The sequence below is a fragment of the Monomorium pharaonis genome, chromosome 6 (assembly GCF_013373865.1).
Source record: "Monomorium pharaonis isolate MP-MQ-018 chromosome 6, ASM1337386v2, whole genome shotgun sequence".
Lineage (NCBI taxonomy): Eukaryota > Metazoa > Arthropoda > Insecta > Hymenoptera > Formicidae > Monomorium > Monomorium pharaonis.
In genome coordinates this window covers 16,952,276-16,979,909 of record NC_050472.1, presented here as the reverse complement: position 1 = coordinate 16,979,909, position 27,634 = coordinate 16,952,276, and the positions used below count along the sequence as shown (strand labels likewise).

The following is a 27,634-nucleotide window of genomic DNA, read 5'->3' as shown; positions in this document are numbered from 1 at the left end:
TTGACGAGCGGTTTCGTTTTCTGCAGAAAATTTCCTACAAAATCTGTCATGGTTGATTGAAAAAAAAATTTTGTCCCACTTGAAACGGTAACGTGAAAAAAGAGCAAAAATATGCCATTTTCCCCTTTTTTGGTAAATCGACTGTGTCTTCGACAATATTGGGGCAAAAGCTTAGGTTAGAAGAAAATTTGACAGTCTAATGTACTCCAAAGACCCCCCTAAATTTTTAGATCGATCGGTTCAGCGGTTTCCCCGGACCGATTGATTGAAATTTTGAAAAAATTAAGGGAACAAGACTTTGTTCCTTAAATTTGACCTAATCTTTTTAAAATTCAATAATTTCATTTTGAAAAAAAATTTTTTCAAAAATTTCGAAAATTTCCAAAAAATTTTTTTGGATTTTTTTTTGTTACTCAATCTTCAAAAAACTCAAAATTGAGTAAAAAGTAAAAAAAAATGAAATTATTGAATTTTAAAAAGATTAGGTCAAATTTAAGGAACAAAGTCTTGTTCCCTTAATTTTTTCAAAATTTCAATCAATCGGTCCGGGGAAACCGCTGAACCGATCGATCTAAAAATTTAGGGGGGTCTTTGGGGTACATTAGACTGTAAAATTTTCTTCTAACCTAAGCTTTTGCCCCAATATTGTCGAAGACACAGTCGATTTACCAAAAAAGGGGAAAATGGCATTTTTTTGCTCTTTTTTTACGTTACCGTTTCAGGTGGGACAAAATTTTTTTTTTTAATCAACCATGACAGATTTTTGTAGGAAATTTTCTACAGAAAACGAAACCGCTCGTCAGCTCGCTAGGCGACCAGTAGTTTCAGAGATATCGGCAGTTGAGTGAAAAAGGGTCCTTTTGCATTCAAAATTCGATATCTCGAAGACAAATAGTCGTATCTGACTTCCGAAAAAAGCAAATTGAAGCTGAATGAACAGGCTATGCGACCTATGCATTGGTTTAGCTCGAAAAATTTTTTTCATGCCCGTAGAGCGAAAAAAAATGTAAAAAATTTTGAAAATTTTTTCTTCGTGCTTTATCCAAGAATTGCATGGCTACCGGTGCTCAGAAAAATTTTTAACCAAAAAATTCTAAAACTAGAGTCTTCAAGCTTCAAAAGCTATGTTTTTTTATTTCCTGTACGACCATTTTTCACTAAAATACAGCCTGTTGAAAATTGGCAAAAAATTTAGAAAATTTTTTTGTTCCTTTAATTTTTGCGAGAAGTGTAGATTGAAGTTATTTTTACTATTAGATTTTGATTTTACATTATATTTAGATTTGCAGATCAACAAGTTGTACTTGGAGAAGATGGACAACTTAGATATTTCAATCATCCATTTATGCAATCATTATTTATGTTTTTTGGAGAGACTCTTTGCTTTTTAGCATTTAAAATCTTCTATTGTTATTATAATCGAAGAAACGTAAGTAGTATTTATAGTCTTTTTTAGAATACATTTTTGAATCACTACATTGTTTGTTTATAGGACGGCTCTATAGATAATAATGTACTCACCAAGGGTTCAAGGATTTTCAATCCTTTTATTTTACTAGTACCTGCATTGTGTGATATGTTTGCAACATCTATAATGTATATCGGGCTGAACATGACTTATGCAAGTAGTTTTCAGATGTTGCGTGGATCGGTAATTGTTTTTACAGGAATGTTATCTATTGGATTTCTTAATAAAAAATTGGGAATAAGAGAATGGACAGGCATCGGTTTTGTTATAATAGGCTTAGCATTTGTTGGCATCAGCGATATATTAACAATGGAAAATAGCGACATCAGTGCAAATTCCGTAATTACTGGAGACTTGCTCATTATATTGGCCCAGGTACATTTTTTATTATTTATTGCTGTGATATTTATAAAACTTAGTATATATGATTAAAAAAAATATTTTATAGATAGAGACTTTATAGATAGATCAAATGGTTTTAATGTTTTTTTTAAATCGAAAAAGGCAATGAGATACAAAAGTTGCGTTTATTTTATTATAAAGATTTTACCTTTCTTTATTTGACATTAAAATTTTATTTAAAAATAATATAAAATGGTACGAATTTGTTCAAGTTTTGTTAAATCATGTTTTTGAAAACGCGTGACTGGTGTAACTTGAAAACGGTTTAACCAATTAACTTGCAATTTTATATATTTTTTGGAACTAAAGACTTGACGAAAGATTTTCTTACAATACTTTATTTTTGTTACAACTGAAAAACGAAATCCATCCATCTATAATAAAAAGGGCCACAGAAACGCGAGAATTTCGCCCGTGGTTGAGCGGTATTGTTGCCGCTTTCCGCTAATTGGTTTTCTCGCTTGATTCACTTCTTGCGAGGGTTGTGATTTGATAGTCAATACAGGCGCGCGCGAAGCGCGCACTGCGTGCTAGTCCATAATAAAAAATTGCTCGTATTTGAGCCGTATTGTTGCTGCTTTTGCGCGATGCTGATTAGTTCTTTCGCTACGCTTACTTTGTGTCGTGAAAGTAACTATCATTGAGTAAGTTTCCACCGAAGTGGTTTCAAATGGGGCATTCAAATTGGGTCAGAGTCGGGCCAATTAGCCAATGGCTATGCTGGTCACAACGAAAATTAGGTTACTTCCATTGTAACCAGCATAACTATTGGCTAATTGACTCGACTCTAACCCGATTTGAACTCTTGGTGGAAACTTACTCATTACGACTAAATTTTGACCGCTGTCAAATTGTGACAATGTTGACAACTTAAATTAATAACATGGTAAATATGTAATATGAATGATCAATGAGTTAAAAGTAGTGAAAAATAAATGTTTTTATTACCATTTCTTTGATAAATTATTATTATACATGACAGTTGGTAAGTGACTTGTCTTATTTTAAAAAGAGGTGGTTATTAACTTTGTGTTTGTATACACAATTATTGTTGCAATTGATTTTTAAAGAGTAAGAAATAAATAACTAAATAACGCGCACGAAGCTTACGTTTGTGATATCTAGTTTATATTGAAAAACCAATGGTTTTTACCAATTGCCATTTATTCGCAGTATATTAAAAGTGGTTATATGAACCACTAGATCTATGTTTTGATTTTATAAATTTTGTGTTATTTTGCTTGCTGATAATTTTTGTAATATTCGTGGTCACGTAAATGTTTCATAATTTCCGATGCATTAAAACTAAAAAGGATGAGTTTGTGTCGTCCAAAGGGGGATTTATGAAAAGATTACTGGGCAGAGATTTAATAGATATCAGTCGCTAAATAGTTTAGTAAAATGACTGTTTAAGAAAAATTATAAAATAGTAAGACAAAGTTATAAATGACTAATTAATATTTTTTCATTTAATTTAAAACCATACAGATTTGATTAAAATATTATTTTTTTTTACTTGAAGATATGCAACATATAAATATAAATATGCAACATAAGATATACAATATAGGATAAATATGCAGTATAATTCTGTATCACTGTCTCTTACTAATCACTACCTCTGATTTTTCTTTAACTTTGTAGATTTGTGTATTTTTGTACATAAAATTTTGATGCATAAAAATTGTTGTTTAAAATCTTTTTTTAAAGGAGGCCCGAAAAAAGGTCGATTTTGGCTAATCAACTACCGCCTAAAATTCATATTGAATCTATATTATAGATTATTTATTGCTGCTAGTACCTTGCAGGGTGCAAAAATATTTTTTTGAAACCTAAAAGCCGATGGAAATTTGGTCAGATTAAAAAATAAAGTACGATGTTACACAGTAGATTTTTGAATATCTTACGCGGTAAGATAAGTGATTTAACAGTCCTTACGGAGTTATTACTCGATTAATTGTTTCCAGTGCAGTATAAATATACATTATTGTTATTTAAAATGGATAATCCAATATAGCGATGTGTATGTTTGAAAAAGTTATTGCTGTTGCATGGAAACTGTCGCTAGTAGAGTTAGTGAGTTTAGGTCCTTTCTGATAGCCATGCATAGGCCTAGGAACCAATATCCTTTCTTAGATAGCACAAAATATTTATACGAAAGATTTTAATATTTTTAAAATGTTTATGATGAATATTTTATACATATTTTTATATTCAAATTTTCCAGGTAAAAAAAAGGTTATGGTAAATATTAAAAAAATAAAATATAAATAATTATATATATGGCTGTTGTTCCGAAAACGTCGAATCTCCGATTTAGTTCAAATGTTAGAAATAGGTTTCTTTTAGCGAAAAAAAACATGCGAGAAGGATTTTTGGCGACTCGAAAATTTTTTTGATGTTGGTAAGTAGGAAATTTATAATTTATAGGCAAAAATTGAAGTGTGTGCATGCGTGCGTGCGTGCGTGCGTGCGTGCGTGCGACCACAGCAAAGAAATGTCGTTGTTTACATTTTTTATTAATTAACTCATAACACACTCCCCCACCTCTTTGTTTACAGAGCGAATCGACGTCCACGCTTGTACTGTACCACATGGGTTTGCGATATCAGATTTGAAATTGTGGCTAAATAGCGACTAAAATTTGTTGAGTTAGGTTAAGAAAAAAACGGGGAGGGGCTCCGCCTCTCCCCCGCCCACACATTCTCTGCACTACATGGACTTGCAAACATGCAAATCACGCATTTTATGTATTATTAAGTTATATAAAATATATATAATCTGGAAATTATAAGATAGAAAATAGTAATTGACGTGTAGCAAGGTCCACCCACACTCTCTTCCTTCTCCGCTTAAAGAATAGCATGACGTCCACGCTTGAAAGTAGTTTAATTCTTTCTACATCAATAATAAAGGTTTAAAAATTATAGATTTCCTATTTACCGAAATTAAAAAAAAATGTTTGAGTCGCCAAAAATCCTTCTCGTTTTTTTTCGCTAAAAGAAACCTATTTACAAAATTTGAACCAAATCGGAGATTGGACGTTTTCGGAACTATCGCCATAATTATCAAATATTGTGATAAATATTTTGTACTTGTATTATAAATATTTTAAATTATACATATGTATGAAATTTTAAAGAAATATTAAATATTTATTATATATATTTTTGCAACATATAAAAATGTTTTGAAATTATTTTTAAAATATTTTAAATGTCTAGTTAAGTAATGAAAATATTTAAAATGTTTTATTATTATTTATTTTATTAACAAAATATTACTTATCACAGTTGTGCAATAAATGTATCACAATGGCTGCACATTATTGCAGCCCGAACTACAATGTAGCTCAGTGACGAAAGACGTTGCGAAAGAGGTTATTGTTCGCAACGCTTTTGGAATCCGCCGTGTTCACGGAAGTTTTTGCTAACTTCCGTGATCTCGCAAAATTCGATGCCGAACAGTCCGAATGCAGTTCCGCATCGACCTAAATAAAAACCTTACGGCACAAGTAAACCGCGAGGCTACCGCGTACCAATGTCGAAACGCCCAGCCTCGCGGAAGTTGCCCAACGCACCCGGTCACTGGCCTCCAAAAATTGCGCTAAGCTAGCAAATCATCCGACTATATAGATCAGCACGCGCAGTGACCGGGCGGAGAGTAACTTAACAACGTCCGAGCTACGTCGCGTACTACGAGTCTTATCGCGAATGACACTCGATACCGCTACACGCAACAGCTGACTGTAAGCACCGAGCGAAGGAATAAAGACTACGAATTAACCAAGTAAGAAGTATTTTTCATTCAAACAACGAGCCGAACCTTTACCCTTTGGGTCCTAACCTCTAAGGCTGAATCCCAAAACCATTTTGGGAAGAAATCCCGTTCTGAGCGAACGCTCACAACAACATCAAACGCATTATTAACAGTCAAAAATATTAACTCATAATAAAACAAAATAATAATATTAACTTATTGTTAACAGTCCAACGTTTGTCTGCTAGATAGAAAATTGAATATTGGAATTAGGAATCGTTGTTAAAATCTTCAAATACGTGTGGAATTTGTAAATCTGGGGCTATTTCTGTAAAAAAATTTATAAATTTTGGCATAAGATATCAATAAAACTTAATTAAATAATAAAATAATAAATAATAAAATGATATATTTATACTTGTATAAGATACAATTAGTTTTAAATACATTTTATAAGTATTCTACATTTTTTAAACACAATTAATGAATATGCACGTTACATGAAATAAAATAAAATAAAAAAAACTAAAACATTTTTATAGTATAAGCTCTGTTACTAAGAAATTTGTTGTTAGGACTGTGACGATAAGGTATTCTCAAGGCCGCCTCCTAGTTCGCACCCTCGTCGCCGCCGCCGCCGCCGCCGCCGCAGTGCGCGCGACCCACTCTACGCCTCTATATTTATCCCTACCACCGCCGCCACCTGTACTGGCGCGCGGAGTGGGGATGTCCAAGCGGGTACATAAGCCGGCCGTTTATCCATGGCTGCGTTCCGTTTCAACGCATGATGCGTATAATGCATTGTTCATCCTTGTTTAACATTTGACAAACAACAAGGATGAACGATGCATCATGCGTATTATACGTGAAACGGAACGCACCCCTTTTTCCGTCCAGATTCCGGTTCCTACCCTGCTTCGCCGGGCGTGCTCGGTATTTCATCCTGTCAGAGATGAGGGTATACTATCTTCCCGCCGAGCGTCCTCGGCATCCTCGCGTCAAGGGAGTATTTTTCCATAACGGGATACTTACGTCGGGCGTTCTTGACGAAGGTTTCGGCCATTGAGAGACGGGGCGTGCCTCATCTCCGTCGGGAGTGTCCGACCTAGATCCGCTAGTACCTAGTACTTAGACAACCGCTAGGATGGGCGTGCTCATCCTCTGCAGTGTCGCGTCGACCGCATACGTTTCCAACTGCTCAACTGTGACCGTAAAGCATCCACCGAGATGTTTCCTGAACCGTTGCGACCCGTCCGCGACACGTATTATTGCGACCAGACGCGAATCAGTACTTTTCTGTACAGATCAGACCAGACCGCGACGCGTATATTCTGTACCGTTGCTACCAGACTGCGACACGTCTTTCCTGAACTGTTGCGACCAGACCGAAACGCGTAAATCGCGTTTACTAAAAGTTAATTCCCGCTGTGGAATTTCGATTTGTACCTGTCCGGAGCCCGACTCGTAATTTCGTCTTTAACCCTACGGATTATCTCTAGATTAAGAAACTCCGATTTATTTGTATAATAACTCGTGAATTCCGATTTATTAATATTCCTGTTTCCAGATTAACTAAACCGTTCTATCCTCTCCGGATTTCGTCCAGACTCCGTTTTTCTTTTCGGATCCGTCTCTGGTTAAACGAGCAAGCTACTGCGTTATCTTTTGGCTCGATACCTTACCGAAGCGACTACTGTTTATTAATTATTCTTAAAAATCTTTTTTTTTGTACCGTATAACCAATCTCCTGCACTAACGAGTGATAATTGTATAATAAGAATACTTGTTGTCTCTCTTTAAATTGTTGCCATACAATAAAGATTATTTTATATTTTTATAAAAATCGGTGTTTCACAACTTGCTCGGACTCGGCAACTCGGCGAGCAAATCCGGCCGTCACATTAGGACAATAAAATTGATAAAAAATATATACAAGATACTTGTTAGAGCCGTTACTATCGTCCGCTAGTAGTGCGGACTGTAATGCCGGGTTGAACGGAATTGAAAAATGCTCGGTTTCGTATATCTCAAAGAACGTCTTTATTCTAGGACAGCTTGTTGTACACATCGACATATAGAATGGACTGAGCATTGCGATAGGCAAGCGCGCGCCTGCTTTAGAGTGAGAGGTACTACACCTGAGGCCTATGTCTGTCTCTCTTGCAAGCTTCTGATTTGTTATTTCGTCCTCCTCCGTGAATGGAGGGGGACGAAATAACAAATCAGAAGCTTGCAAAAGAGACAAACATAGGCCTCAGGTGTAGTACCTCTCACTCTAAAGCAGGCGCGCGCTAACCTATCGCAATGCTCAGTCCATTCTATATGTCGATGGTTGTACAGTACTTTAGTTCTACGCTAAGAACGCACTCTTTCTGTACGGGGCTCGCGCGATACGTCGAGCGGTACGATCGCAGAGCCAATCAGAACAACGCTGGAAGCGCCACGATGTCGCGTCGCAGGGGCGCTCACTATGCGCTCTCGTTGTATGGCGCGAAATACAAACAATACTATAACATGTATATACAAATTTTCTTTTTGGTATTTAATATACAGGGTGTTCCAGATCAACCGCAGGAATTGGCATGTACCTATTCCTCTTGAAAAACTGAGTCGAAAATATTAGTAGCAAAATGTTGAAGGGTCAATAGTTTTTAAATAGTAAGCCTTTTAAACTTTCCAACCAAGCGGCCGGTCGGATTCTTTGACGAGTACCGCTAAACGGCACAGTGCCGAACGAGTATTGCACTATACAGATCTGTGAAATTTTTATTAACATCTATTGCTGTATTCTTAAATCGAGTCCAAATTCAATGACAAGAAATAATACCAGTTGCAAATTCGATAAAACATTAATTATATTAATAAAAAGTAGGGGAGCGTGGGGCACAGTGGATTACTTTTTTTTTTAGTTAACATCTCCATAATTTTTGGCATTTATAAATCTTTTTTTTTTTTTAGTTTACTGTTTATACTTTATAGTAACATATTCTAGAGTTGAAAAATTAATATCAGTAAGCTACTTTTCACTGTATATATTTTTTCGAAACTGTCAAATGATCCACTGTATCCCCATAGGCATAGGTCACAGTGGATCAGGGCATGGATCATAGTGAATCATTACGGGATATCGTTAATCATACGATTTTAAATAAAGATAAATACATCTAATTTAAAAAATAGTTTTATTAATTATTTATTAATGGTATTTTAAGTACTTGAAAACGTAAAAGATCTCTCTTCTGAATAACTCTATTTCGTGGCATCTTTGTCCTAAAAAGTAAAAGAAAGCATTAATCTTAATTCTAAATCGATATAAAATGTACGGATTACATTGGTTCATAGGTGGCGTAATGGATCGTGTGTTTACTGACAAGGAAACCTCGCGAACTCGAAAATTCTGATTTTAATGAAACTTGACATAAATGTAGAGGGGGTAAATACATGAATTTAGAAATTTTTAGTTGATGTTTGTAAACAGTTTAAAGGGTTGAAACCCCATTCAAAAATTGGATTTTTGTCTTTTTTTTTATATATCTTGTAAACTAAACAAAATATCAAAAAATGTTTTATACAAAAGTTTTGCAGCATAAATACTTCTATTTAACTATGCTGTTTATTTTTTGAAAAATTTTTTTTCATACCTTTTATGCCTTGTGTTGAATATTTATTGCATCAAAATTTCAATTTTAGTGAAATTCGGCACAAATGTAAAGGGGGCCAATACATGAATTTAGAAAATTTTAGTTGGTGCTCAAAAACGGTTCAAAGGGTTAACCTTCGTATACCCGCGCATTGGTCTGTCAGACCGACGATTTACTTTTGCCTTATTTTTTTTTTAACAAAAGACGCTAGCGCTTCGAGCTCACTGCTAGCTGCATGATTCATTGCCAACTTCAATTCAGTGCGGCACGATCGTTCGTGCATACAACACGTATACTCGTTCACGACACCGATCGGTCTGTTAGACCGACGCGGGTATAGGTGTCACAATTTTTGGTAAGTAATATTTTGAGTACCTCCTATAATTATATATTATTTTTTGTTTTTATGGGGTTTACATTATATACTATATTTATAATTTGTTTATAGGTACATTATATAACCTCAAAATGGACGAGAAACATATAAGAAGGCTTTTGAAAGAGGGTGACTCTGATTTCAATTATGAGAATGAAAACGACAGTGACTTTGAGGATCATATTGAAGTGCAGCAAGAAAGTAGTGATACAAAGCAAGAAGGTAATTCTGAGAGTGAGGAGGAGTTACAACAAACTTCTAATAATTACTACCTTGGCAAAGATAGCCAAACAAAATGGAATAAAAATGCTCCGTCAATAACAGTAAGAAGACGTGCTAAGAATATTGTGACTCAGTTACCAGGTGTAAAAGGCGAAGCTAAAAATTTGAAAGAACCAGGTGACATATGGAACTTATTTTTTTCAGAAAATGTAATAAACTCGATTACAAAGTACACCAACCAACAAATAAAACGTATATTACCTCAGTTTGAAAGAGAAAGAGACTGCACACCGACTGATGAAATTGAAATTCGAGCTTTTCTAGGACTTTTATATTTTGCTGGTGTTAGAAGAAACAGCCGTTTGAATGCCAAAGATTTATTCAAGACTGATGGCTCTTCTCCAGAGATCTTTCGTTTGACTATGAGTTGGAACCGTTTTTACTTACTTTTACGTTGTCTAAGGTTTGATGATAAAGATTCCCGAGACGCACGAGCTTCTATAGATAAACTGGCTCCAATTCGTGACTTGTTTGAGGAGATTGTAGCGTCATTCAAAAAATATTATAGTCCATCACAGTTTGTTACAATCGACGAAAAGTTGGAAGCGTTTAGAGGTCACTGCAGTTTTAGGCAATACATTCCATCTAAACCTAATAAGTATGGTATAAAGATCTACGCTTTGACAGATGCTAAACACTTTTACACGCTAAAGATGGAAGTATATGTTGGAAAGCAGCCTGATGGGCCTTATTCGGTGGATAATTTCTCCAAGGCTTTGGTTTTACGTCTTAGTGATATTATTCGTAATAGCGATCGCAATATCACATGTGATAATTTTTTTACAAGTATTCCTTTGATCGATATTCTGCAGCGAGAATACAGATTGACCGTCATCGGAATTATTAGAAAAAATAAAAAAGAACTGCTTAAGCAATTCATCGAGTCTAGAGGCCGTGAGGAAAAATCAAGCTTATTTGGACACCGAAGAAATTGCACTCTAGTTTTCTATATACCAAAGAAAAACAAGAATGTTCTACTAGTTTCTAGTATGCATGATGATGCAAAAATTAATGAAGAAGCTGGAAAACCAGACATTATTATGGACTACAATGCAACTAAGGGAGGCGTTGATACGGTGGATAAAATGTGTGAAACCTACAATGTCGCAAGAGGTACTAACAGATGGCCCATGGTGGTATTTTACAGCCTAATGAATGTAACAGGAATAAATTCGTACATAATATATGTGCAAAACAAAAACAACAAAAAAATAAAGCGTAGGTCTTTTTTGGAAGCTTTATCTTATGATCTCATAAACGCACATTTGAGGAGACGTGCTGTGAACAGTTATCTACCAAGACTGATACAGCAAAGGCTTGCTGAAATTTGCAAATTAGATGGTCCCGAATCTACTGTGACAACAAATAATAACAAAATAGGTCATTGTTATTATTGCAACGCCAAAAAAAATCGCAAGACTCGCTACAACTGCGTTTCTTGTAAAAAATATTTTTGTATAGAACATGCTATTATGATATGCTCCGACTGCTATGTTGAGCAATGTTAAGTACTTTAGTTTGTTTTTTTTATTATTTTACGAACTGTTCTTTAAGATTTCAGAGTTTTTTTTAATTTGATATGATAAAAAATATATTTTTGTTCAAATTTTCGTAGTTTATAAGAATATTGTTTCTTACCAATGGCTGTAATAAAAGACTGTTATTAGCTAATAAAAGTAAATATTATCTATAAAACTTTGTTTGATATGTTTTAACATACTCTCAACTAATAGTAAATTTAATTTTATGATGACACGTTACTAAAAACATGCTAAAATGGACTTAGGAATCTCGGTCTCACAGACCGTATGCGGGTATACGTGTTACACTTTTTAAGCGGGTATACGAAGGTTAAAACCACCTTTTAAAGGTTGAAACATTTTTGCCTTTTTTCGCTATATCTCGTAAACTTAACAAAACATCAAAAAATGTTTTGTACAAAAGTTGTACAGTATAAATATCTCTATTTAATTACGCTGCTTATTTAAAAAAAATTTTTTAATAAAAAGATTTTTCTAATAAAAAATTTTCAATAAAATTGACTTTTATGTATCTAGCATTTATAAAGTAATTATGCTGTCTTATACTACTTCTGTTCCCTACCCCCACTTTTTCCCTTAATCTCCTCCTCCCTTGCTCTCTCCAACATTTTCCATCTTCCCTTCCTTTCCCACGTTAAATCCTCATCTATTTCTATGCCCCACTTCCTCTTCATTTTTGTTCTTTTTCTCAATAACTCCTCTCTGTCTATCAGTCTCCTCATTATACTCCTCACGAACTCCTCCTTTTTCTCCGCGTCTTCTCCCTCCACGCTCCTCTCCACAAGACGTTCCTCATTATCTTCTCTTCTAACTTCCTTCTCCCTCTTTTCCCCCTCTTACCTCTTCCTTTCCCTTTTCTCTAATTTTCTTTCTATCCTTCTCCACACCCCTCCCCCTCCCCTCTCTTCTCCGTGCTCCCACCATCCTCTTTCGCCCCCACACAATCCTTCTCTCTTTCTCTTTCCTCTTTCATTTCCTCGTTCCTTATCTCTCCGCCTTCCTTCTTGATCTCTTCCTTGTCCGCTCCCTGCTTTCCTGTGCCCCTCCGCTCCTCCTGTCTCATCTCCGGCTCTCCTCCCTCTCTCTCCACTGCGTCTTCCTCCTTATCCCTTCATCTTAATGCCTCCTCCTTCCTCTCCGTTCTCGTTATCCTTTCCAGCTCCTCCCCGATTTTCACTTTTCTGTCCTCTCCAAGGCTCTCTTCCCGAAGAGCTCTCTCCCTCTTCCTCCATCATCTCTCTCCCCCCTTCTCCCTCTTCTTGATCCTTTTTGTCCTCTCCTCTTCCCTTTTTATTCCGATTTCTCCCCTCCCTCCTCTCTCTCTTCTTTTGATCGTCCGCTCTCCATCTCCTCCCTCCCCACGCTCTCCATCTTCCTTTCTCCCTCGCCATCCTCCACATTGCACTCTTCTTCTGTCACCACGTGTCCACCACTAGCTTCCCTTCGTCTCTCTTCCCTCTCCCAGAGTACTACTAACTTCTCCACACTCTTCCTTGTCCGTCTCAGTTTCTCCAACACTTCACTCCTCTCCTTCACATTGCTTGTCTTCCCTTTCTTCGCTCTTCCTCCTTTCATTTTCCTCTCACGTCACGTTTCTTTCTCTCTTTGATTTCTTCTCACGTCAAAATCTTAATTCCTTTAAAGCTCTGTCGTCAGCGGACCACGCGCTCGTAAACATTACGTTCATGACACGCTATCACCGACCTATCTCGATTTATTGATCTCTTCACTCCACTCCCCATTGGGGACGTCCTCCCTGTCGACTCCATCGATCGATGTATCGATCTCTCTTTCTTATTCCATCTCTCCTACAGCTGCTGCTCCGGACCTGCCCTCTCTTGTGCCACCTCCGCTCTTCTCTCCATCTGCATCCGTTCCATTTTCGCCAGCGTCCTCTCCACTACACTCTCCTTGCTCTCATCTAAACTCCGACGTTTTTCTTTTCACTTTGCCTGACTTTAACATTTTTGTCTCTTTATTTCTCTTTCTCATCCCGTTTCCACCTAAGCCTTTTTGTATCTTCTCCCTGAATTACCACCTCCTGACTCTCCTCTACTCCTCCAGCCTCCACTCTCACTCACATACTCCGGAGCACACACAATTAACTTTTACCTTCTACGGCGCCATTTTTCCTTTTCTCTATATTGTCTGTATTATAATACTATATATTTATATTAACTGCATTCCTGTATGTATTATTTTTTATGCGACAGTTGCACAATATTAGAGTAATTACGTTGTTTTCACACAGTATTCATTCTGTCTGTCACATATTTTACTTTTATGTTTTATATTCATCATGTCACGGTATGCATCATATATGAAATAGAAATCACGTATTAATAAAAATTTTGTATTTTTATCAAGAGACATGGTAGTGCCTCGCGCCAAGTGTACGCGCGCAAAGCACTGCCGTGCCTCTATTTACGCGAGACGTCGTTTGCGAGATTCCGTAGATTATCGTATCTCAATAACAGCTGAATCGATCGATTTTTAAATAAGCTTAATGGATAGCTTGCATCCGATTTATATAACAAAAGTATTTTTATTTTTCCGCTTCGTGACTTACGAGCGAAGATATCGTGATTTAAAATTTCGCATAAAGAGTAAAATATGAAATATTTTTAAGAAACGTCGTAGTCATTTTTATTATCGTCGTCGTCGCCCGGGACAGATGGTGGGGATTTGTACTTTTGCTTTTCGCGCGATAGATGGTTACGAACGTGACAGGGGCACGAGAATTGACAAAAAGTGCATGTTCGCGTCCGCGGAAGAACAGAACAAGAAATTACGTGTCTTGATTGGCGATCGAGTCCGCCTGTCGAGGTAACAGTGAATCCACGGCGAGTTTCACGGCGGTAATGTGACAGTTAATGCTTAATGACGCGCGCGAGGTTAAAAGCAAGTTTTGTATTTCTGTCGTATATTATATCGTAAAGGGAAATACAGCTGTATTGAATTTGGTGATTATAACATACTGTGTAAGTTTATACTTTGTGTCATATTTTATTTTTAGTTTAAAAGAAAAAAAAAGAAAAACTTTATTTAAAATTAAACCAGAGGAAGAATATTAGAAATAGTTAAGAAAAAATAAGAAGGAAGAGTAAGAAGAAAGGTAAAATAAAGTAAGTCATTTACACATGTATATAAATTATAATTAATGATGTATGCTAGACTAGAAAGAGTGTTATTGTCAAATTAAGAGAGAGAGGAAAAGTGAGAGAGGGAGAGAGAGAGAGAGATAGAAAGAAGGGAATCACTTTGTAATTATGTCCGTACGTACATATATACGTACGGACATAATTACAAAATATTATTCCCCCCCTCTCCCTCTCTCTCCTCTCTCTCTCTCCCCCCCCCCGTCCGTCCGTCCGTCTCATAATAATCTTTTATTGCAAAAATATATATATACTATCTAAATAAGATGCTTAATACTACAAAATGCGTGATATCCAAACAAAATTACCTTTTTAAAAAAATGTAAAAAAAGGTGCTAAGTGTGTGTGTGTGTGTGTGTGTGTGTGTGTGTGTGTGTGTGTGTGCGCCTCTAATAAAAAAATTATTATATTAGGTAAGTTGTCTTATTATTCTATTGTTTTATTATCTTATTGTCTTTTCTACAAAGTAATTGATATAAAGTAAATGCGCCAACTATGCGTCAACCTTGAAACGGAAAAAAGATAGACCAAATACATAAACGCGTGCTTTCAAAAATAAATTTAAGATCAATACAATTAGTCAAATATATTTAAAAAATATTAAATAATTAAATGATTAAAATCAATCAACGGGATTATAGTGAAGCAAAAACTTAGCGTGCCCGGCTTGCATTTTTTCTATATTTCCAAGATTCTGTGTTATTGATATCAAAAAATACACAAGAATGCGATTAATGTGGCTTGGGTATTGTTTTATTCTCTATCAGTTTCTGCTTTATTATCTGTTATTATTTGTAACATTTCCATTTTTTAATTAATTTTTTAATAGATTTTATAAAATTTTTCTAGGTTTCTTTTTTTCAAATATACTTGGCTAATTGTATTGATCTTGTATTATTTTTGAATGCGTTTATGTATTTAATATATTCTTTTTATCTTTGTAAAGTTTTTAATAGGTTATTTTTCATAATTTCATTTGTACAAATAATTTTCACATTGTATAACATTGGTGGGTCACTGCGTTTCAACGAGCCGGGCACACCAAGTTTTTGCTTTACTATAATCCCGTTGATTGATTTTAATTATTTAATTATTTAATATTTTTTAAATATATTTGACTAATTGTATTGATCTTAAATTTATTTTTGAAAGCACGCGTTTATGTATTTGGTCTCTTTTTTCCGTTTTAAGGTTGACGCATAGTTGACGCATTTACTTTATATCAATTATTTTGTAACGAGCCGTTCCTCCGCCACTGTTAAGGCATATAGATACGAGGCCGTTACGCTCCTACCTCGTGTAGTCCCCTCCGCTTATTTCGTCTGCTCGCACATCTCCGCTCCTCTTGTCACCAAACGGGGGCTATAAAAGCTCTCCGCTGGTGATAAGGGGGCAGATCTCCCCGGTCTAGCGCACTGAGCCGACCGATCCTCTTAGCGAATTGAGCTAAGCCTCCAGAGCACGCACTGAGTGCCGAACTTAACCTCACACCGGCTTCCTTGCCAGCGCGCACTGAGCGCTTCCTCGCGCCACATAGTGAGTGGCAGACCACCGCCCCGCTCGTCACCCGGATCCCGGTACGCGCACTGAGTTACCGATCCCGACCGCACACGGGAACTTCGTATTGAGGGGAAACCGCCGACGCGGAGAATCATTCACGCGGGAAGATTGTCGACAACAACAGCTGATCGCCGTGGCTACCGAGCCGAGCTCCGCGCAGCCGCGCACCGCCGCGATCAATAGGAGCGCCGCACCGACCAACTCGGCGAATGGAAGCGCCGCACAGCACCGCGCAGCCGCGACCGTAGCACCGCCGCAACCGATACGAGCGCCGCCTCGCACCGCACCACCGAAATTGCACCGCCACGAGCGCCGCAGTCATCGAGACCGGCCGCTACCGCTAATCGACGCACCGACCGACCGGTACACGGGCCGTACGCCCGCCGCAGCCAATCCAGCACCAAGACTCTACGCGCACATGCGCACCACGTCGCCACAGCGAATCGTCCGCGCCTCGCACAGCGAGATCTTAGATATAAGGTTGTATATATTAGAGTAGGAACTCTGTACATATTAGAGGAGTATTGAATAAATCATAGTTGTTAAGCTTATATCACTTGCCTCCATTCATTCACTTAACCAGCCCGCCGTCCGAACCCTGAATTGCCCGCGGCTATCCGTAGCCAATAGTATTCGAAAATTCACGGTTACAATTTTGTAGAAAAGACAATAAGATAATAAAACAATAGAATAATAAGACAACTTACCTAATATAATAGTTTTTTCTTAGAGGCACACACACACTTGGCGCCTTTTTTTACCCTTTTTTAAAAAGGTAATTTTGTTTAGATTAGGCCCGTTTCTACCAACGTAGATTAACTTTAATCTTGGTTTAATTTACTTATTATCTCATTCTAGTTCCAAAAATTAGAAAGAGATAAAGAGTAAGTTAATCTGAGATTAAAGTTAATCTACGTTGGTAAAAATGGGCTTTAATAATGTTACGCCATTTTTAGTATTAAGTGACGTCTAACGTGTGCTTGATTATTTTGTTAAATTGTTTGAATTTTTAATCAAAACATAATGTTACACATAAATGTGGCAAATGTTCTTAATATGTTAATTGTTTTATTTTAAATTATACATATTTCGCCTATAAATGGAAGAGAAATACAATTACATGAAGTGATACAGAATATTATAATAAATAATGTACCATTTTTGTACACACCGATACTGCTTTGGAATTTCAAATTTATTGGGAAGTGGATTTAACTGCCATAGAATTTGTAACAGATAAAGAAGAATTTGTAAAAAATGGTAATGATAATTATGATCCTGATAATGAGAATAATTGTGAATCAGAAAACGAAATTTTAAATAGTAACTATAAGAAAAGAAAAATTTGGAATATTGGAGAAGTGGGAAAAAATGACCAATACGTAGTGTGGGTGGATGGGAGGGAATGAGAATGGGATGAGGAAAGGGAGAGATGGTGGAAGGAGTCAGGAATGTAAGGGGGAGAGGAGAGCAAGAGGAAAGAAGAGGAGGGGGGCTGAAGGAGAAGAGGAAGAGGGTGAGGAGACGAGGAGATATAAATTTGGCTGATATAAGTTGTTTAACTGTTATAAAGGTGTGGAGGAAAGCGAGGGTGTACGAGTGGCAGAGGAGGAGAGGGAGATGAAGAACGGGAACGAGGAAGAACGGGAAGAAAAGAGAAAGAGGACGGTGAGAGAGATGGAGGGAAATGAGGACAGAGGAGAAAGTGACGGTGGAAAGACATGGACAAGAGGGAGCAGAGGAGGAACGAAAGAAGGAAAAGGGAGAAAGAGGAGAAGTTGAGGAGGGTTAAAGGGGAAGAATCCGTGGAGGCGTAGGAGTGATAGAATGTAAAGGGTCGCACATGGCCTGGTCGGGTAAGAAAGAGGGTTGTTCCAAGTATTGTAAATGGTTTTGGTACGCTCCATATAAAAAAAGCGCCATTGTAACACCCTTTAGGGTAAACAATAAATATATATATATATATATGTATAATACAGATAATAAACACATAGATGATATAATTAATTTGTAGTATATGATAGTATAATTACTTTATAAATGCTAGATATATAAGAGTCAATTTTATTTAATGTTTTTTTTTTAATAAAAAAGGTTTGTAATTAAATTTTTTGTTTTTGAAAAATGAACAGCGTAATTAAATGGAGGTATTTATACAACTTTTGTATAAAACATTTTTTGATGTTTCGTTAAATTTACAAGATATATCGAAAAAAAGGCAAAAATGTCTCACCCTTTAAAGGGTGGTTTTAACCTTTTAAACTGTTTTTGAGCATCAACTAAAATTTTTTTAATTTGTGTATTGCCCCCTCTACATTTGTGCTGAATTTCACTGAAATCGAAATTTTAATGCAATAAATATTCAACATAGGGAAAGTATAAAGGATAAATTAAAAAAAAAATTTTTTAATTAGTAAAGTATGCTGTAAAACTTTTGTATGAAACATTTTTTGATATTTTGTTTAGTTTACGAGATATATTGAGAAAAGGCAAAAACCCTTAATTTTTTAAGGATGATTTCAACCCTTTAAACAGTTTATAAGCACCAACTAAAAATTTCTAATTTCGTGTATTTACCCCATCTACATTTATGCAAAGTTTCATTAAAATCAGAATTTTCGGGTTTGCGAGGTTCTTTTGTGAGCCCCACCAATCGTTGATCCAATGTGCCCCATTAGTACCTATATAAGAACTTATAAATAAAAATACGAAAACATGAAACATCCAGCAAATTCACATACACACAAATTTGTAAAGATACTAAAAATGCTCAACTACATCAGAATTCACAGAAAAACAATATAAAAGTACAAAATAAACACAATATTGAAAAAGGTTTTTTATTTACTTTACTACAGGATCTCTGTCACATGTATACACCCGTCGGTAGCGTATCGGTCACTTGTTTGACAAGTAGTGACAATGAACCATAACCTATGTGCTTTAAGAGCTTTCTAGAACTAATAGTAGCGCAGTTATAACCAATAATTCACTGTGCCCCTTGAGCCACTATGCCCCACGCTCCCTTACGTTTTATGTATGAATAAATTTATAAATTAAATTATCCAATCAAATAATATTAAAAACATTAGTTGACAAACATTTCCAAAACTTTTTTTTAAAAGTTCTGTTATAAACAATATTAGAAAACATTTACATTTGAAATTTGTATTTGATGTAAATAAATATTTTATATTTAAGAAATAAAATGAACAAAATTCCGAATTATGATGAGAAAAATTTGATTAGACTTGCTCAGCTTTGTATTGAAATGGGTGATGGCCATTTCGAACACCTACTCTAAAAGTTTTTGCAAATTATTTAAAATGTAATTTGTAGTATTAATGTGGCTTATTACTTGCTTACTTTGATCCCTTCACTTTATTTTCTTTCCTCGCATATTATAATTCGGAATTTCGTTTATTTTATTTTACAAATATGAAATATTTATTTATATCAAATGCGAATTTTACATGTAAACATTTTCTAATATTCTTTGTAATAGAACTCTTTGAAAAGAAGTTTCGGAAATGTTTGTTGACAGATGTTTTTAATACTTAAAAAAAAGGTGCTTTGTGTGTGTGTGTGTGTGTGGTGCGCGCGCGCGCGCGTGTGTGTGCGTGTGTGTACGTGCGTGCGTGCGTGCGTGCGTGCGTGCGTGCGTGCGTGTGTTCTATTTTACATGGATATTTTTCAAACTTTTTTTGTTAATAACTCTTTAACGAACAATGATCGACGATTAAGTTATAAGGAAAAGTTACTCAGAGTCATGTCCCTGATAACATATGTGAAGAACATTGAAATCAGGGGTGGCTCCGTATAAGTGAATAATTATTAACTTATCGGCGCGCGGGGGAATGTCACGCGGATCGTGGGGGGTCTCGCAGCACGGAAATTGCTGACACAGGATTTTCAGGTCCACGACTCTCCCCGGGAGCAGGAGAAAGGGAATCAGAGTCCGCGCCCGCCGCCGCCGGACCGCGCCCGATGTGACCACCGCAGCCATTGTCGCAATGCTTGCTCTCTCCTTTTACTACGAATCTCTCTTGCTCGCCCGTACGTAATATTTTTAATTATACGCTTAACCGTGCTCGCGAACGATGACCAACTTCGCCTCCGTCTCTGGTTGCGGCTCTGAGCCGCTCGGGTGTGTCGGGGCAGCCGTGTTCTCGTGTTGTCGTTAGAATATAAGATTGGGCGCCAAGTACGTTAAGTGTACCACTCTCTTTGCATGCCGCGGGAAATTACTCTTAATTAATAAAGTCGCGGAAAAAGGGCAGGCCTCGTAGGCGACCAGGGTGTCGACGGCTCTGACAGCCAGCTACCTAGGCTCTAAAAATAGTAGAGAGGAAGGTTTGGTGCGGGCGGATGGAATCAGGAAGGCTAGAGAAATATCGTGAACACAACATTAATTGAACAAGCAAGAATAACAAGTATATTTCACGATTCGGACAATTACAGGCTCTTAAAACTCACGTTCGGTCAATCGGCGACCACAATTCACGCGTTGCAACGAGCAGGTGATCTCTCGGAATCAGATCTCTCAAACACGGGATAGCTGTCACGAATGTTATTTCACGCACGCGGAGATTCTCCAGCTCGTCTATACTCTACTATGCATCGTTAGTAGATGCCAAACTCTCGGTAAGATAACGGTCTTGCTAAGGGCGATCGGGACGAACAATATCTCGAAGCCCGCACAATACGCGACGGACTCGTGCTCTTTCGTACGATATAATATCCCGCGAACAATGGGCGCAACAATTACTACTCGCTCGCTAGAGAGGCGGTAAGAGACGAATACATTTATTCTGACGATAACGCTATCGCGCAAAAGTTTGCGACACGAGTACGGTACAAATACAATAGTGACTTGGCTGCGGATCGGGACACGCACGCAACGCAAACACAACAAAAAAAACGGAACGTATCGAATTCATGCGGGCGGGGGTGATCGGGCGAGACGACGAAATTGCAGAAAATTCGCGAGCTCTACGTAACTCTACGTTAACAACGGAAAGACTAATACATCTGTGATCTTTCGCGGCTCGCCCAATCGCGAAATTGGCGGCTTTACAATAATCTGGCGACGTTCGTCTCACCGACTTGATTCCTCCTCAACCTCTTCTGGGTCGGGATACGCCAGCTTTTGCGTCCTCTTACAAGCTTTGGTAGCTCGGGATCACTGACACTCGCACGACATCTGCAACCAGTGTGTTCGAGCCTTGATCCCGCGGAGGCCGCTTGGCGACGCGCCCCACCTTGCCTATGATAAGTCGAGCCCTTATTGGCCGCGATTTTCCGGCTCGATGTGCGCGCAACGCGTAACGTGCGTTGTCGCTACTTGCTGATGGATCCTAGGCGCGGTGATCGAATTTTCGAGGCCCTGCGCATGTGAATTTCGCGCTTCCTTCTCGGCAAGGACTCCTCGTCTCTCAATTAAACGCATCCTCCGTTTCCGGGCTGAGGTTCTTGCCTTTCTATGGGCGGAAAATGTGCAGTTGATCCACGTGGCCCTAGCCAGGATTTTTGAGAGATCTATTCCTTAGCCGCGCCGTCAGGGCCTTCCTGTGCGACTTCCTAGTATCCTGCAATCGTAATTCGGCAGCAGTAATAAAATCTTATAGTGTGCTGAAAAATGCAAGCAAGCTAAAGAGCGGTACAACCTGCGAACCCCCGCTTGAAAGGGGTCTCTGTAAATCCCTCGTTGACAGCTCACTCCGTGACTCCCGGAAAAGTCCTCCGTTGAGACGAGGCGTCTAAATGTAAACCATGAGCTTCTTTGGTCAATTTTCGCCGCACTCACGATATAACGCTCACAAAAAACTTAAATGATTAGAAAAAAAACATGGGACGGCACACACAGAAAAATATGACGCGTCACGCTTCCGCGCCGGCTTCCGAGCAGGAGGACGCAGGACACGCGTGATGTAAACGCGTAAGGACTACCAAGGCTTTGTGACGGACAACAGCCCGCGGTTGTCACGTCACAGCCCATACGTCTTATCATTCCGGCTCTTTCTCTTTCATTCGTTGCGTTCTTTCATACGCGATCTTCCATTCACATACATGCGCTCCCGCTCATCTAATCTATGTACCTCTTACTTAGTTCTGCACACGCCATTATACCGCAAAGGAATAGGGCAGAGAGAAAATAAGTTAGAACAATTATTTATAAATTTTTTTTATTTATTTTTTCGCATCGTATACAATATTGTCTGATGCATAAATTCACAATCTACGAAAATTTTTTATTTATTCGTTTTGTAAAGCGTCATATACAATATTGGATGCATAAGCCAATAACACGTAATCTATGAGACACGTCTTATCATATTTTTCATGTAATATCTTTACAGCATCACTTTTATTAGTGATATGATTTTGACGTAAAATAGTAACAAATTGTTTATATTTTTCACCAACAATATAAATATTTTGATGCATTTGATAGCATACTTGTTCAACACAATTTTCCAGTTCTAATAAGAATTGTATGGTTGATGGTTTCATATACATACTAGTATTATATAATGTTAACTTTACAATGTTTTTTTACGTATTTTTACGAGATTTATAACCAGATCAGGAATCAAAATTTTTAAAGAAGGTACAGCTGCCTGTACGAGTTGCACAATATCCGCACATTTCTCGATGAGCGTTTTCCACATCGCATAGGTGTAGCTGATTATCTCGGTTGTCGCCAATCAATAATTCTACACAGGGTATAGATCCCACACTGATTCCGATGTCCAAATATTTATATGCTGTGGCAGTCAAGGCATATCTCCTTCCCAAGATGCGCGGAGCGATAATGGTATAACGCGATAGCGATAATGGTCTGTAAAAAGAATACAGGGAATTAGAAATAAAATGCGAATAAATGTAGAAGGAAATACAGAAGGCAAAAATTTAAAAATTAAAAATGCGGTTTATCACACGCTTTATTTTGCTGGATCGGAACGTAATAGTTCAGCTTCGAGAAGTTCTTTCACGAAAAGTTAACTGAGCATTAACGTTTCAGAAACCTTTGCTGTCCGTCTTGTAACAAACAAGTGCTACGGCATCCGTTGTCAGAATTAGTTTTTATATTGCACACTCTTCCACATACCTGAATAAAAATAGTGAGATCAAATCCCATAGTTTTTATTTGACACATATTTTTTTATGAGATTATTCAAAAAATCATGCATTTGATGAATGTAAATCTTGTAAAAGTTAAATGCCGATGTATGGAGTGGCCTTCACTTGGACACAGTGCAAATGGACACGGTGCAAATGGATACAAAATAATGTACACGGTTTATTTGGACACAGTAATTTTGTACACAAAAAAAATAAATTCTAGACAAATTACAATTTGGATACTGTTCAGAATCGCTCTAATTCTCTGTATTATAGTATGATAAGCCGTTCTCAGCGTGACGTGTTCCTCATTTGCTCGTGCAAATCGTCATGCGAACCCGATTTTCGGGCATGGCGCCTAGCGTGGAAGTCACTTCTGCGCTTCGCGTCTCCCGGGATTCGACGCCGCCGGCGGATCGCGCCGGGATCGGCGCGACAGACTAGCAGGGTCCGTCAAGCGAGAATCATATCGCAAATCGATACGAGTGCGAAAAGGAGCGAAAGATCCGACTCCTTAAGGCGATCAGTGCGTGAGTGCCGAAACCCACGATTCGGTCACGCGATTATCTCAAGCGTGCGATCGAGGCTCGCGTCTGTCATTCGCGCTGCTAATTAACTGTGTTTTAAGAGAACTGTGTGACTAATAAATGGAACTGACTGTGAACGTTATTCAAGTGAATCCTAATATCATAACTCTCCCTTCGGAGATCTCACGCTCTTTTATTATCACATTCTTTGCACTCGCTCGCTTATTTCCTCTCAATTCCTTGTGCTTGCTCTGTCTCTCTGTCTCTCTCCTACCCTCTCGCCGGTCGCCTCGTTTGCGTCTCCATAAGATTCTTTATCTCCGTTTCTTCTATCCACGCCTTAAGTCCCTGAGCCTTCTCATTGAGACCCAGAGGTACTCAATAATCATTCGAGGTTCGCCGTGATTTTCAACATCGCGCGCGAACATACTGTTGGTCCTTCGAGTCGGATAAGGTGACTTGAAGGTGGAATTCGGAGTTTCGCGTCTCGAGATGGCCACTTCTGACTCATCCAGAACTATGAAAACCTTGATCACGAGACAACAATCTCAACTACAAATGGTTGCAAGAGCGTTAGCCAATTTCAAGAAAATTGGCCGAAACAATTACACTCCTGCGAAGATCCGATTTCGAATCGCTCAGCTGAAGGATACGTGGTCACAGTGCACCAACGTGCACGTCGCTATGCTGCAAGCCTTCACCAACGAGGAGGCGATCGAGTACTTCGAACATCAGGAGTTCGAGAGACACGAAGAGCTGTATCAGTCAACCCTGGATTACATGGCAGAAGCTCTTGAGATGATGGAACCTCCCGGCAGTCTACCACAACTTGACGTTTCGACGCTAAGGCATTGTACAAATTTGATTTCGCTTCCGCATTTATCTCCCATTAATATCCCGCCGTTTTCGGGAAAAGTTGATGACTGGGAAACCTTTTGCGATAGATTTACGTCACTCATTATCGAGAATCGAGATCTGACTGCATTTGCGCGGATGCATTTCTTGGAGTCTAGTTTATCTGGCCGAGCTCTCGAATCCATTAAAAACATTCTCATTACCGCCGATAACTTTGACATCGCTTGGCGCGCTCTCGAGTCTCGGTACGATAATAAACGGCGATTGGTGGAGATGCATGTCTTCGCGTTGCACAATCTGCCAAGCGTTTCTCGCGAATCAGCGGCCAACTTAATCGATTTGCGGGATAAGGTGAATTGCGCTATCGCCTCGTTAAGAAAACTGAATCGATCAGCTGATGACATTCTTAATGATATTCTCGTATACAGCGTTTCTCATAAACTTGATTATGCGACACGGAAAGCATGGAAGCTCAAAACCAACAATGATGTAACTATCGCGAAATTCGAAGATCTTGATCGGTTTATTACGGCGCGCGCTAGCGTACTCGAGGAGTTAGCGCCTTCGACCAAATCCGCGCGATCACAAAGATTTACAAGCGCTACGTCGGCGACTGCCTCCTCTCTGTCGGGCCCTCTTTGCAATGAATCTCTCTATATAAATCAATGTTCTCAATTTAAGAAAAAGAGTCCGAGTCAACGGCTGGAAGTTGCTCAGCGTTTTAAACGATGTATAAACTGTCTAAGCGATAAGCACGCGGTGCCTTCGTGCCTCAGCAGGTTCTCTTGTCGAACCTGCCAAAAGAGGCATCATTCTATGCATACCGACTCGGCCTCTGTTTCAAACGCCATTTCGCATCAAAGCGAGTCAGCGAGATCGCCCGAAACGACCGATGTTTCCGAAGTCGCTGCGGTACACTCCGCGTCAAAATTATCATCGCGTTCTCGCGTTCTGCTCGCGACAGCTCGAGTCAAAGTCAGCTCGATCTCGGGTCGATCTTGTAATGTCCGAGCACTGCTTGACCAAGGGTCCGAGATAACGTTTATTTCCGAGAATCTTCAGCAGTTGTTAAAACTGCGTCGCATAAAATTGCCTCTTTCAATCTCCGCAATAGGAGGTGTCGATGCTGGAACGTGTAAGTACGCCGCGCAAATTCAAATTTCGCCGGTCCACAAACCGCAACCCGTTCTCACGACGACCGCGTCAATTCTCCCTTCTCTAACTCGCTACTCTCTGTCGCACGCTCTGTCAACAATCGATTGGACTCATTTGTCGGATCTCTCTCTCGCAGATCCATGCCTCACAAATTCTGACCCGATCGATGTCATCATCGGCGCCGACCTATACAGCGAGCTTATTCTCGATGGCGTTCGAAAGGGAAATAACGATCAGCCCGTCGCTCAAAACACGATTCTTGGATGGGTTATCTCGGGCCCTACGTCAGTTTCCCCTTCTCCGCGTCATAACATTACGGTTCAACATTGTTCATGCTCTATCTCTGTCGAACAAGAACTTCGAAAGTTCTGGGAGCTTGAGGAAGTTCCTACTCAAGTCATCCTTAGCCCTGAAGAAAGGCAATGCGAGGAACATTTTCTTGCCACGCACTCACGCAACCCGGAAGATATATCGTGCGCCTTCCGTTCAAACAAGGCCCTCCCATCGAAATTGGCAAGTTTCGTGCGACCGCCGAGCGCCTGCTTGCGAGTCTGCGCCGTCGATTTAAGTCGAGTCCAGAACTGAAAAGGGAATACGCCGATTTCTTGCATGAGTATGAAACTTTTGGGCACATGCGAAAAGCGAAAATGATTGAGGCCTTATCGCAATGCGTTTACATTCCGCATCACCCGGTATTTCGCGACAGTAGTATTACCACGAAATTGCGCGTGGTGTTTAATGCGTCAAGTCTCACCTCAAACGCGACCTCCCTCAACGATTTTTTATATCCCGGTCCCAAGTTGCAGACCGACTTGGCCGGAGTCATTTTGCGATGGCGACAACCACGATACGTATACTCGGCTGATATCAGTAAAATGTACCGACAAATACTCGTAGACCCTCGTGACATAGACTATCAACGTATTTTATGGATTGATAACGATACTGAACTCGTCCAAGAGTACCAACTTATGACTGTAACGTACGGTATAACGTCCGCGCCATATTTGGCCTTACGAGTATTAAGACAACTCATTAAGGACGAAGGTCACTCGTTTCCGTTAGCCGTGCCCGTTTTACTGAATCACACATATGTGGACGATTTGTTGTTCGGCGCTGACAACATGTCGCTTCTTCGGAAAACTCGTGATCAAGTCTGCGCTCTCTTGCGACGAGGTTAATTCGAGTTGCGAAAGTGGTCGAGTAACTCTTCCGCTCTTCTTAGCGATATTGCATGGATTGGCGGGTAGCAAAAGTCTGCCAACCGACGAACAGCTGAAGATTCTTGGTATTCACTGGACTCCTGCGTTGGATTTGTTTCAATTTCACGTAACTCTCCCGTCACGCCCCTCGACGACGAAGCGATCAATTCTCTTAACGATCGCGAAGTTGTTTGATCCTTTGGGCTGGAGCTCTCCTGTCATCATCAATGCAAAAATATTCCTTCAACACCTGTGGCATGTTAAAGTCGATTGGGATGATAGACTTCCCTCCGAATTAGTGTTGCAATGGGAAGCGATTCAAACGTCGTTGGCTCAGCTCAACGGTCTTCAACTCGACCGCTGGATCGGGCAAAGTGGCAACACCCGTCGTTGCGAGCTTAACGGCTTCTCAGACGCCTCCACCAAGGCTTATGCCGCTGTCATTTATGTTCGACTCACGTCTTCGGTCGGTGACATCTCATCAACTTTATTGATCAGCAAATCGAAAGTCGCTCCAATAAAATCACTAAGTACACCTCGATTGGAGCTAGCCGCCGCCGTGTTACTATCAAGGCTAATGGAC

General features: G+C 38.9%; 1 protein-coding gene across 3 annotated transcripts in view; it reads left to right on the top strand.

Moving 5' to 3' along the window:
* Nucleotides 1-27,634, top strand: part of LOC105833803 (solute carrier family 35 member F6) — a 160,908-nt gene that overhangs the window by 22,202 nt on the left and 111,072 nt on the right. For all 3 annotated transcript variants that reach the window (XR_004963756.1, XM_036288691.1, XM_036288690.1), the window contains exons 2-3: nt 1,282-1,429; nt 1,493-1,843. Coding sequence is in view for 2 of the 3 variants with exons in the window: in XM_036288691.1 (XP_036144584.1) it covers nt 1,282-1,429; nt 1,493-1,843 (499 nt within the window). In the remaining variant the exon portion in view is untranslated. The remainder of the gene's footprint in view (nt 1-1,281; nt 1,430-1,492; nt 1,844-27,634) is intronic.